Source organism: Numida meleagris, chromosome 22, assembly GCF_002078875.1.
Source record: "Numida meleagris isolate 19003 breed g44 Domestic line chromosome 22, NumMel1.0, whole genome shotgun sequence".
Lineage (NCBI taxonomy): Eukaryota > Metazoa > Chordata > Aves > Galliformes > Numididae > Numida > Numida meleagris.
This window is the reverse complement of record NC_034430.1, coordinates 2,594,641-2,607,219: the sequence shown is the minus strand read 5'-3', so window position 1 is coordinate 2,607,219 and position 12,579 is coordinate 2,594,641. Positions and strand designations below refer to the sequence as shown.

Genomic DNA, 12,579 nt, shown 5'->3' with positions numbered 1-12,579 from the left:
AATGCATGTTAAAGATTGTTCCCCTGAGCTTGGCTAGGGGCAATGTCTGCTTCTCCCTGCCCCCCTAAAATGACAAGAGTAATTATCGAAGAATTTTCAGTGAGATTTCTTTTTTCCTGCATAGAATTCTAAAGGCGGAATGCTTAGCTGCCATTGTTTCATTGCACTGGGCGTCCTTTCTGCTTCTGACAATGTCATCTTCCAACAAGCTAATACATAGCCTTAGTATTACTTTTACTTGTCTTCTGAATCATTGTACCATATTCTAAGTCTTTTCACAGTTTTGGAGTGGGATCTTTAACATAGTGCCAGAAGATGGGCAGGAGAATGTTCTTTGTTGGGGAATATGGTGTCAGCTTCTAAAATGTTACCCCAGTGGCTACAGTTTGTATGTGCTTGTAAATAAAGCTTTTCTTTTTAATAGTGATATCCCAAAAGCTCCTAAATCTGAACCTCCTGTACCAGAGACAAAAGAAATTTCACCAGAACGTAATTCAAAGAAGGAGAGAGAGAAGGAGAAAGAGAAGACTCGTCAGAGATCCCCAACTCGCTCTAAGTCAAGGTCAAGGTCTCGGTCCCGTTCTCCATCTCATTCTCGACCAAGAAGGCGTCACAGATCACGGTCAAGGTAGGACTTCAGCTTACCTTGGTAGCAGAGGTTGAGAATTCAATGTTTTCTTCTGAAGTTGCCATTTAATGTCCTGCTCTCAGTTAAGGTAATGATGTTTTTAGTGATGTTGAGCTGTGAATGTGTTGGGCCATATGAGAATGACTTACTCAGTGAATAAACGTGTTTGGGAGCTGTTGTCCTCATTAGTTCATGAGAAAGTGGTTGCAGAGACTAACAGTGGCTAGAGAGGGAATGGTGCACTCAGAGTTAGTGGGAGCTCTGTAGCAGCCTTTAAGGTCTGCTACTGAAGATTTTGCAAATTCCTCCCCCTCCTCTTACTGTTTTTTCCCCTCTTTACTCCTTAGAAGATGTCTGTAAACTTAAAACCACCAATTGTGGCTGAATGCAGCACTCGGCGGCGTAATTTAAGCGCTACTTTAATGCACGCTGTTGGAGAAAAGCAACTTCTCACTCAGTTCCCAGAGGACAGCGTTCCTCACATCTGAGAATTAGATGGTTGCTTTTCATTGGAATTTTTGATTGTGACAGGTCTTACTCCCCTAGAAGGCGACCCAGCCCGCGACGACGGCCATCTCCGAGGAGGAGGACTCCTCCAAGGCGAATGCCTCCCCCACCCAGGCACAGAAGAAGCAGATCACCTGTGAGGCGGTAAGATTCCCCTTTTACTCTTCTTTTTGAAGCATCTGAAAAGTTGGATTTAAGGTGTGGAAGATAACGTTAGTTTTGGTGAACGAGGTTGATCAGAATTGGCTTGTTCATCTTTTCTCAGCGCTGCCAGTAATGTATGATTTGAATGATGTAAAAACAGCCATGTCATGTTTTGTAAGTATTGTGGGGAGAACATGCTAGTAGCTGTCCACCTTTTTCAGAAAGTGGCAACTTCAGACCTCGAAATAGCTCTGGATAGCTCCCAGCTTAGGCAGATGAGACATCATTTGGCTCTTTGATTCCCCTTGGAGGGAAATGTTAGAACAAGTTCTGGATTTTACTTGTTGGGATTTTTTAAGTTATGACTCACTGTTCCATTACATAAAGTTAAGGTAAAAATTAAAGTTTGACTTGAAATGTATTTCTTCATGTTCTTTTGATAAAAGTAAAAACTCTTTAAGGTCTGCTCTTCACTGTTGAGGGTTATATTTTTGATCCATGAGCAATTATTCTAGTAGGAAAGCTCTGAGTTGCATTGCAGAGAATTATATACTCAGGACAATGTCAAAACAGGGATTTGTCTTTGTAGGAATAGAATAAATTCCGGTCCTCTTCATAGGAAGGGAATTAAGTGATGCTTCCTGTGTACAATAGTTCTTCCTTTTCAAGAAGGAACAGTACTTCACCTTGTTTTTTTTTTTAAAAAAAAAAAAAGGATAAGTACTTTTTTGACTTTGTGAAGGTGTTCATTTTACACAGTTATTGCAAAAACTGTGGAAAGTGTCAAGCATGTATCTTGCAAGATGTACAAGAGCTCCCTTTCAGCAAGTGTTTGTCTCACTCAAGGTAGGGTTTCTTTCTTCCAGGTTCTCAGGAATTCTGCAGCCAAAGGTGGATTCTGCAGGTACACAGTTGCAACAGAACTTGCCACAAATTTTGCCGCAGAATTCTAGAGGCCCTATCTTTTTAAAATTACAAAGTAAAGATGAAAAACTAGAACAGAAGGATGAATACACAGGTTCAGAACTGTTGTCTGAAATTTTTGCCTCCTGGTATAAAAACCTCGCAGCATACTTGCACACTAAACTCTTAAATAGATCTGTTTGAAAGATGATTAAATCACACGTGCTAACATGGAGAATCCTCTTAACCATCCAGAAGTTAGAGAGCCCAAAGAAAACTAATTGCTCCCAGGAGAAAAGCTTAGTTGTAGTCTGTAGATTGACAGAAAGCGAGTAAAGGTAACACTAACCATTTTTTATTTTTATTATTATTATTTTTTTTACTCACTGTAGTTTAAAAATAATGGAAAGATTGGTTCTTAATCTCTTCTACAAACCAAGTGCTGGAGGCTATTCGCCATGTTTTGGAAGTGCTGCTCTATGTGGCTCTGTATATGTGCTTGCAGACAAATTCAATTCTGTGTTCGTGCTCAAACACTTCCTAGGCCAAGCTGGGGTCTAATATTACATTTGGTTTACAGGAGAAGACGGTCATCGGCGTCTTTATCTGGCAGTAGCTCTTCCTCCTCCTCCTCACGTTCCCGATCTCCGCCAAAGAAACCACCTAAAAGAACTGTATCCAGTCCTCCTCGGAAAACACGTAGGCTGTCTCCTTCTGCCAGCCCCCCGAGGCGAAGGCACAGACCATCCCCACCAGCAAGTCCACCTCCAAAACCACGCAGGTCTCCAACGCCTCAGCAGTCCAATCGTGCAAGGAAAAGCCGTGGCTCTGTTTCACCTGGTAGAGCGTCAGGTAAGAAATAAGTTTCTTGCAGCAGCTCTGTCTTTTTGTGCTTCCATCCTCTCAAAGATGGCATTCTGCAGTTTGTGTGAGCAGAAAAGCGTGCGTGGATGTGAAAAAATAAAGAAATGGCAGCTAACTTGTTTGACTTTCTTTTAGCACCCAAGCATAAGAGTACTGAAAAAAGAGAATCTCCTTCGCCAGCACCAAAACCAAGGAAAGCTGAGCTGTCTGAGTCAGGTATGGTTCTCACTTGTCGACACTGGCTTTGTGGTTTTTAGTCAAAGATGTGTGTCAGTAAAGTGCTGAGTGCTGTTGATAAACTGGCATTGAAATAAAGTTATCAGAAGCATAAAATGATCGTTGATACTGCCTCAAATCTTCCATCTGAGCTTTTCTGGAAAGAGCTCAGCCAAAGTGTACTCCAGACTCGGTGCTATCTTCAGATATTCTTATTTAAATGAAGCATGCTTGATCGACTATCAACTGACATTGCTTCTGCCTGAATAAGGCAAAATTCATTTTCAGTTTCAATATTCTCTCTCTGTGCATCTTTTCAGAAGAAGATAAGGGAGGTAAAATGGCTGCAGCAGATTCTGTGCAACAGAGACGTCAGTACAGAAGGCAAAATCAACAGTCTTCATCTGGTATGGATAACGTGCATTTCCTAAAACTGGATGAACGCTTACTTGTGCAGGAGTTACTTAACATTAAGTTCAAATGTTGATTTAAAATGATCTTGCTGTGTGCAGTGCTATTGTAAACTTAACTGTATATTTACCCATTCATAATGAAGTCATTTTAATTATTGTTCACGCTGCTTTCATTAAATAAGGCATAATTGGTAGTGGTTGTGGTATGTCTCCTGTTATGCATCTTTGAAAGCTGCACTTCTGAACTCTTTCCATCACACAGAAATGTTGCTTACCATGACTTCCTCAGTCTCTTATTGCAGTAGGTTATTTCCTGATATCTTGGGCTCCTGACTTAGAGTAGGTTTTTGTGCACATGGTGTTTCTATGCGTAACAGCAGATAACTTTTAAAATGACTTGGCTGTTTAAATTTTAGATGGAGAGTTAGTTGTTGCAGGGGTTGTTGCCCAGCTCTGATGGGTTTATCAACTACAAATTAAGATTTGTTGGTAACTGCTTCTAAACAGAGGCTTCTTGTTTAGTGGGAGTGGAGAATCAGTAATTTAAACAGCATTATAACCATCTCAGTATCTCTGCAACTGTCACGAGAACCATTTTCCAGAGGGCAATTGTTCTGTGTTCGTAGATTCTGGCTCCTCATCTTCATCTGAAGAGGAAAGACCGAAGAGATCCAATGTGAAGAACGGGGAAGTTGGTCGGCGCCGGCGCCATTCGCATTCCCGCAGCCCATCGCCATCTCCACGGAAAAGACAGAAGGAATCTTCCCCTCGGTAATTTCCTCTTACCATGAGCACAACTGCTTTTTTTTCTTAGATAGCTGTTGAGTTCGTGTGTTCGTTGTGCAGCTGTCAGCAGTTGCCCAACAGAACTAAGTCGTGCCCAGTTAGCCCAAACTTGTACAAGCAGATAATCTTTCTTTCACCAAAATAACTTAAAGAAGAAAGTGAGGACCTCAGTGCTGGTTATACAGCAAGCCTCCTGTCCAGTGACACGCTTGTGATTTGGGATGTAATACTTTAAACCCCTGCTATGAGCTACACTTCTGCAAAAGTTGATGTAATTCCTTTAAAACTGGCAACCTTTGAAATGGCCGAGCTGAGCTGGGTTTTGAATACAGACTGTTTTTTGTTATCTGTCCTCAAAGCATCTAGCACTGCATGTCATGCAAGGGATGCCAGGTTAGATGGACCCTTGGTCCATTTCGAGACTGTGTTCTCTTTATTTGTTGAGAATTACTCTGAATCTGTTTGAACATGTTCATTTCTGCCTGGAGGATTGGGCAGTTAGATTTTTTTTGTCTTTGTTTTGTTTTCCTTCCACTGCTGTCAGGATGCAGATGGAAAAGAGGTGGCAATCGCCAGTGATGAAAAGGTTGGTTAGAAATTAATCTGTTTAACAGTATTTACATATTGAAAATCATTTAGACTCTTACTTTGTTACGGATAAGAGCTTCTGTCCTTCAAGTGTGCACACTCACAGCACCAAGATGAGGGCAGTTCAGACCGATCTGTCCCATGAAGGTTTGGGTATTGGAACATTTCACTAGCAGGACAAAATACAACAACAAATTCCAGGAACAAAACAAACAATGCTATGTAAAACAGAATACAAAGATTTTAAACTATCTTGCAGCATACTTAAATTCACCTATTGCCTATCATGCAAGTACTTAAACATATTTAATTAGTGCAACTGTGACACTTGGAGACTGCTATTTTCCCAGGTCATAGAAGAATATTGCATTTTGAAGCAAAGCCTCATCTATAAAAGTTGTAACTAACTGCCTTGTAGAACAGCAACCAGGCTGCTTGAAATATAATTTCAAATTCTTTAATGAGCCCTTTAATTCTTGATTACTCTCATTTTATCCTTTATCATTTTAATTTATCAGACTGGCTCTAGAGAAGGAACTTGTTTCTTTACAAAGTGCCAGTTTTCCTCCATTTGTTAATGCCTCGAAAGTACACGGTTTCTTCCCATTTCTCCAGCAGTCTGTGTTAAACCTTATCGTGGAGAACAGAAAATGACTCATTTGCTGAATAACTTGAATCCAGATAGCTGCAGCTGAGCAGCAGCTCTGATTATTCTTAGCATTTCAAGAAGTAAGTTCCTTTGGATTTCAGATCCATAGACGAGAGCTATTTCCAAGAACGAAGTTTCATGCTGTTCACATCGATCCAACTTCAGGCTGCTGCTGGAAGTCTGACTGTGGCAGCATGAAAACATCCCTGGTTCCTTGGTGTTGTACACCAAGCAGTCGTGTCACTGTGTGATGGCAGAGGTGTTTGTAAGCTGGCCTGGCTTGTTAGATGATCTCTAGATTCAGTGCAAGGAAAGCCGCAGGAGTGAGCTTTGAGGAGGAGAAAACGGAAGAGTGGGGCTTCCTCTTTGGCATTAGAGGTTCTAGCAGAATTAAAAGCACACGAGCGAGGCAATATTGTACAGTGGAACGAGAAGGATGAACTCCCAGCTCAGGTGCAACTTTTCTGAGTGATCTCTTTCTCTGTTCAGTAGGAGGAGGAGAAGCCCATCCCCACCACCCGCCCGGCGACGGCGCTCTCCTTCCCCAGCTCCCCCTCCCAGGCGACGGCGCTCGCCCTCGTTGCCCCGCCGAAGGTACCGTGTTGTCTTCTCACCGTGAAGCAGTCGCTTTTGGTTTGTTGACTCCCAGCTGTGACCTGTAAAAAGAAATGCCGTGGTGGAGGAAAGCAGTTCCTCGATGCGCAGCTTGCTGAGGGGGACGTAGTTTTGCTGCTGAGGTGTTCTGAGGTAGCTGCGTGGTCTGCTTGTAGTTTGATGGCTGTATCAGGTGCTGAATAACAGACCTTTCCAAGAGGCCTGCTATTGTATAAAGTTTTAACTAAGCTTTAGAGGAACACCTGTGTAATTTTTCACTTTTTAGGCATACTGAATGACACTGGGAACAGATTCCCATGCCTGTGTGGTGCCTAAACATTTATTCTCTTCGCAGGTCTCCATCGCCGCCCCCACGCAGACGCTCCCCTTCTCCACGGAGATACTCCCCACCGATACAAAGGCGATATTCTCCTTCTCCACCTCCCAAGAGAAGAACGGCTTCTCCTCCTCCCCCACCCAAACGACGAGCGTCGCCTTCTCCCCAGTCCAAACGCCGAGTCTCCCATTCCCCACCCCCAAAACAAAGGAGCTCTCCAGCTGCTAAGAGGCGTTCGCCATCCATATCTTCCAAACACCGCAAGGGTTCTCCTCCCAGTAGGTCCAATCGGGAAACGCGTTCTCCGCCACAAAACAAAAGGCATTCACCTTCACCAAGGCCTAGAGCTTCTCATACCTCTTCAAGCCCACCCCCGCTGCGAAGGGGAGCGTCAGCATCGCCCCAGAGAAGACAGTCTCCTTCTCCAAGCACTAGACCCATCAGGAGGGTGTCGAGAACACCGGAACCGAAGAAGACAAAGTAAAAAAAATCCATCTTATTTGTCGGTGGTTTATTACTGTTATTTTTTTAATAACAAAAGTAGCTAGGGGGTCACATGACAGTGGCTCTAATGCGTGTTGAGGTTGATCGAGTGGTGGAGGTGCTGCTCTGCTTCCACTTTCGTACTGCCAAATCCTGAAGGGGGATTTTCCTGAAGCTTATTTTAATAGGTGCTTCCAATCTGAAGTGCAGCACAGGGAGAGGCATTAAAGAGACCATAGAGTCTGAGGGCTCTGCTGGTAGTACAACAAAGCGCTGGGAGCGAGCAGATAAAAACTCACAAGCTTTGTTCCTAGTGTTGCTTAAAGCAAAGTGAACTTTGTCTTATTTTAAAGCTCGCTGCGGTAGGGAACTGATACTTCTTATTCATTCATAAATAATTTCCTACCTGGCTGTGCAAGACGTAAAAATACTTAATGTTAGCAGTTGTCTTTAGTGGGATGGCTGCTTTTGTGAACAGATTGTCCAAAGCACGGTGCTCACCTACTCCTTCAGGAAAAAAACATTGTAGTTGAACGTTTGCACTCTTTCTTCACTGGATGGTGAAACAGCATTGCTATTCTCTTGAGTTTTAATAGAGTCATAAATTAATCATGTCAGGAAAAAAAGGGAGCAATTACTCCTGACCAACAATAGTCTTATTGCTTAACAAGCTATCAAATTGCCGTATCCTTTTGCATTGCACATGCACGGTGATGTAAGATTGTTTTGCCCTTTGTGATATATGCCAGCACAGTAACTTAATTTTTTTTTTTAAGTGACTCCTTAACCAAGTTACAAACACATTCATTTGACTTCTGACATTTTCACTCCTTTGTTTCATCTCTTACATCTCCAATGCTAGAATCTAAGTGTAGCTTTTCTGTTTCCAAGGGCTTCCACCCCAAGTCCACGATCTGCGAGGCGGGTGTCATCGTCACGGTCTGCATCGGGATCACCTGAGCCAGCTCCAAAAAAGCACCAAGGGCCTCCATCTCCTGCTCGATCTCGTTCCCCTTCTGCAAACTGGTCACCTGCAAAAAAGGCTAAAAGTCCAACTCAGAGCCCATCGCCTGCAAGGGTATTTGGTTGCTCTTTGGGGTTATGTGGCATTATTTTCGTGAAGACTCAGTTCTGAACTGAGTAGCCTTGGAGTGGCTTTCCGTAGTTACAAAATTAAACTTTTGTAGCACGTGTTTCAAGCTTGATACTTCTGAGTCTGGAGAAAGTGCTATTATATACATGTTAACTTCTGAAAGAAAAGACTTCGGCAGTTCCTGAAGGTTCTGGGCTTATTTAACAAGTATGCTTCACTTGTAGTGAGTTTAATGGCCTATGAAGTGAGGTGGTCTTACTTGTGCTTAGCACTCTTATTTGCCAGCTATTCATAATAGGAAAAAGATTATTTGGCATACTTACCTGATCTATGAATTTGCTTCCTAGGGACATCTCACTTGCCAGGGGATTGTTTGAGGGAGTTAGGTTTCACCTCCAGTATTCATTTCTATGAAGGCCTGTGTGTCCTCACTGCGACACGCGTATCGAGTCGGCCTGCTGTTACGTTCTGTGCTCGGCCACAGCACGGCCATGCACGCAGGATCTGCCTTCTAGGGGTGCTGCTGTTCCCTTAGCAGTGTGGCTTCCCCTGTTTCTGAAAGCACTCTGTGTTTCCCTGAGTGTCAGGAGTTGCACGGCCCGTCTGAATTGCCCAGCGTGGTTGTGGGTTGCTTTTACCGGAGTTTGGGAGTCTTGGGAATGAGTTGTATTTGTTGAATTGTTGATTGCAGAATTCGGATCAAGAAGGGGGCGGAAAAAAGAAGAAGAAAAAGAAGGACAAGAAGCATAAAAAGGATAAAAAGCACAAGAAACACAAAAAGCATAAGAAGGAAAAGGCCGCAGTGGCTGCAGCAGCTGCTGCTGTGGCTGCAGCGGATACCACCTCAGCACAGGAAGAGCAGGAAGCAGAGACAGAACCCAAAAAGGTACGAGCTCGGTTCCCGTGTTTTAGTTTTTCAGAGTCCAGTCTAAGAAAATAGATCTGAAAGTCCCCTGTCCTGTCGATATAGCAAATAACAAACCTGTGTCAGGACTGCAATGTGATTTCACCCGATGCTTTACAACACTTGGGCCGCGGCCTTCCAGCTTAGCTTCCCGTTTGTGAAGAAATGCTTTCTCTTTGTTTCAAGGAGACAGAGAGTGAACCAGAGGACAACCTCGATGATCTAGAAAAGCACCTGCGGGAGAAGGCCCTGAGGTCGATGAGGAAGGCGCAGGTGTCCCCACCATCTTAGGCTGAATCCTTTGATATAATGTACATTTTATTTGGTTTGTACTCAGAATTCAATTTCAAATTGCTAAATGTGTTTGAGCTTTAGAATATAACATTTGTTGTAATAATTGCTAGGTTGAGGTTCACCATGTACAAAGGGCATGGATTTACATTACAAAAGGTGTCCACAGTGTACTAGTGACATTCTTTCATTGACAGTCAACATAATTTCCTTTAGAGCGAGACTTCTTAGAAGCGGTAGGAGTTTGTTTTGAAGGTTTTAAACATGGCCATCAGCTCCCTGGTTTCTTTGAAATTCAACCGAGCCTTTTAGAATAATTTGTGAGGGTCTCATTTGACTTCTTTTGTATCCACTCACATTATGCTACTAACCTTTGTGGTTTGTAAGCCTGCCCAGAAGTAAAACCACTGCAGAATTACCAAGGAAGTACGTATATTTTAATGCTTTCTACTGTTGCCTGTACAGTCTCCATTAAAGCAAATCAAGAATAGCAATTTAGAGTGGTACATAAATGAAAGCATGTTGTTTACCAGGACACTGTGGGTTTATATTGATGTAACATGTTGATTTGGAACACTGGAATTTCATTTGTATTTTTGGTTTTTTGGGTTTTTTTTGTTTTTTTTTTTTGTTTTTAAAGGGCAGTTTCCATGATCAGCAGTCCCAGAACAGTTCCTTCAGTTACATAAATTCTGTTTGTGAGATGTCGTTGCCCCATTCATAAATCTTGTCTCGTTAGGGTTCCTCTGAATGGAGTGAGCCACTTTCAGAGATGTGGTCTTTGGAAGTGTGAGGAACCCGAACTTTGGATATTGTCATGTTTTCACTGTTTTTTTTTGTTTTTGTTTTTGTTTTTTTAACTAAAGCTATATAAAGCTTGTGGATTAAACAAAATAAATTTCTAAATTTAAAGAGACGTTGCCTATTTGTATATGAACACCTCTCTTTGCTCAGCAGCTTCCTTTCGTACAGGGGGAATGAAGACAGGTAACAGATGATCTGAGGAATCCTGCTGCCTGCGAGGTTGCTGCTGTCAATTCTTTAAGCTTCAAGCTCTGGTTCAGAAACCAAACCAGGTCTGGAGTCTGAGATCCTCTGGAGGGGGAGGGCTGGAAACGTGGCTTTGGAAACTTGTGTCCTACATCGGAAGCAGATGGGATGTGCACAATTAAGTATAGATATCTGATTAGTCTTTTTATCTGACACGGTGTAGGATCTCAAAGTGAAGCTGGTGTTCTGCAGGCGCCCAGTGGAAGGGCTGTCTCTAAAGCTGCTTCTTTCTGCATTTCCTCATATACTGAATCTTCTGTTTCTTAGCCCAAGCGTACACCGAGTGCTAGAGCGCTTATAAACATCATCCATCAACAGTGTTAACGTGTCACCTGCTCTGTGTGTGTGATAAATGGAGAAACATCCCGAGCAACACGTGAGTGACGTTTGGTGCTGTGACACTGCAGACCCCAGCAGTGTTTGATGCGAACGCCGTCGCTTCGCTCTCTTTTCCCTCTGATGTTCCTTGGCAGCACAAACGATTCCGAAGTTGTCTTAGAGCACAACACGCGCAGCCTTCACCAGGTTCCTTCCTTCCAGTTTCCACATTACTTTTCCCATGGCTTCTGTGAGCTCTGTGTGCTTCTTAATCTGAGCATGAATAGAAGCTCTTTGCACCTGCTCGCTGCCTGTGTCTCTGGCAGTTCATCTTTCCTTTCCCCTGTTTTCCACTTCCTGCCCCTCAGATCTGTGTTCTGATGGAGGATTTTGCTGTTGGTTCTTTGGAAAACCCACAAAGAGACACCAGGACCTCCCCAGACTCGGGCATCCCCGGCACTTCTTTGCCTTTGGAGGTTCTATTCTTAGGTTCCCCCCCCCCCCTTCTTTTTTTCTTTTGAATGTCGATCCATAAGGAATAATTAAAAGTTTGGAAAGAGCAATTACTTATGCTTTTCAAGAAAGGTTTCACTTCTAAATGGAATTCAGCTTCATATTTTGCTTCCTTCCCACTCAGCCAGATCCCACGTTGCATCCAAATCCTCACTAAGGGATAGCAAGCCTTCTCTTCTGTGTTCCCACACCATTTCTCACTGTTTTGGCTACTGTTGTGCAGATACTTCGTTTCAGTACCAAACCACTCAGAGATGATGCCCTTCAGTGTCCGTGTCTGCGCTGTGGTGCTGAGCTGTTCCCTTACAGCACTGGGTTCCTTCCTCTCTTAATTAATTGTCTGTAACAGCCATCGCATCGTGCAAAGTCACACTGCTCATGATCTGTTTACCTCTCAGTCTTGGTTTAACCTCTTATCTCTGTACCTCGCCCCTTTTATCTGCTGCCATGGTGTTGTAGCTCACAAGGTGACCATGTAGGACGCCTGGTTCAACGTCACGGCGTCTCTGGTGCGTGAATCACGCTGTCCATTTTGTTCTGGATCTGCTAATTCTGTGTGTTTCCATGTCAGCCCAGGCAGCCCTCCTGGAGCGACAGGTGAATGGGTTTGTGGAACTGAATGGCTGGAACAACTGTCGCTACGCAGAGAATATCATCAAGCTTAATTAGATGGTAATAATTCAGATAGCAGTCAGTCCATGGGAGTGAACACAGGGATGGAATGAGTCACTGACAGTTTGATATCTGTGGTTCGTGGTAAAGAACGATGTATTTGTTGTGTCAACACGCAGGAAACAATAGCAGGTGTGTGCAGTAACTTAAAGTCCATAGCAACTCGCTGTAGGACTGAATTTTTCCACTTGTGTGCCTTTGGGAGAGGAAACTTTACGGTCAGGACGGGGTCTGTCCTGCTGCTCCGTGGCATGCACGGCTTGCAGCGGGGCATTAATCTGTGTTTTGGTTCCATTTCCAGGCAGTGACATCGCAGGAGGACAGTGCTCACCCCGGCCTGTGCAGCTCTGGGAGAGAGAAATAGCTGTTAAGCCATCGGCCACAGCCAGGCAGGTGGAAAGTAAAGTTCTCATGCTTTGTTTTAATTAACCCTTCACCTCAATGCAGTCTGGGGGAGGGAATTAAAAAAGAAATGGGGGGTATTTAACAACATCCCCAGCTCCATCTGTTAACTGTGTGGTAGCTGTACAGGGATGGTGTATTGAAACAAAGAATGGCATCGGGGGGGAAGAGCTCAGTGTCCAGGCAGGGAAATGCTGTGGCAGTGCCCCCCCCCTTCTCAGCAC

General features: G+C 43.6%; 1 protein-coding gene across 11 annotated transcripts in view; it reads left to right on the top strand.

The window, feature by feature from the left end:
- Positions 1 to 9,982, top strand: part of SRRM1 (serine and arginine repetitive matrix 1) — a 16,508-nt gene extending 6,526 nt beyond the window's left edge. For 6 of the 11 annotated variants that reach the window (XM_021375685.1, XM_021375688.1, XM_021375681.1 and 3 more), the window contains 12 exons: positions 425 to 628; positions 1,160 to 1,279; positions 2,763 to 3,034; positions 3,182 to 3,262; positions 3,583 to 3,669; positions 4,302 to 4,446; positions 5,006 to 5,047; positions 6,191 to 6,292; positions 6,648 to 7,109; positions 8,004 to 8,190; positions 8,897 to 9,091; positions 9,296 to 9,982. In XM_021375685.1, coding sequence (XP_021231360.1) covers positions 425 to 628; positions 1,160 to 1,279; positions 2,763 to 3,034; positions 3,182 to 3,262; positions 3,583 to 3,669; positions 4,302 to 4,446; positions 5,006 to 5,047; positions 6,191 to 6,292; positions 6,648 to 7,109; positions 8,004 to 8,190; positions 8,897 to 9,091; positions 9,296 to 9,400 — 2,002 coding nt within the window. In that variant the 3' untranslated portion in view covers positions 9,401 to 9,982. Of the gene's footprint in view, positions 1 to 424; positions 629 to 1,159; positions 1,280 to 2,762; positions 3,035 to 3,181; positions 3,263 to 3,582; positions 3,670 to 4,301; positions 4,447 to 5,005; positions 5,048 to 6,187; positions 6,293 to 6,647; positions 7,110 to 8,003; positions 8,191 to 8,896; positions 9,092 to 9,295 lie in introns of all 11 variants that reach the window. The other 5 variants (XM_021375686.1, XM_021375683.1, XM_021375682.1 and 2 more) reach the window with 4 other exon arrangements.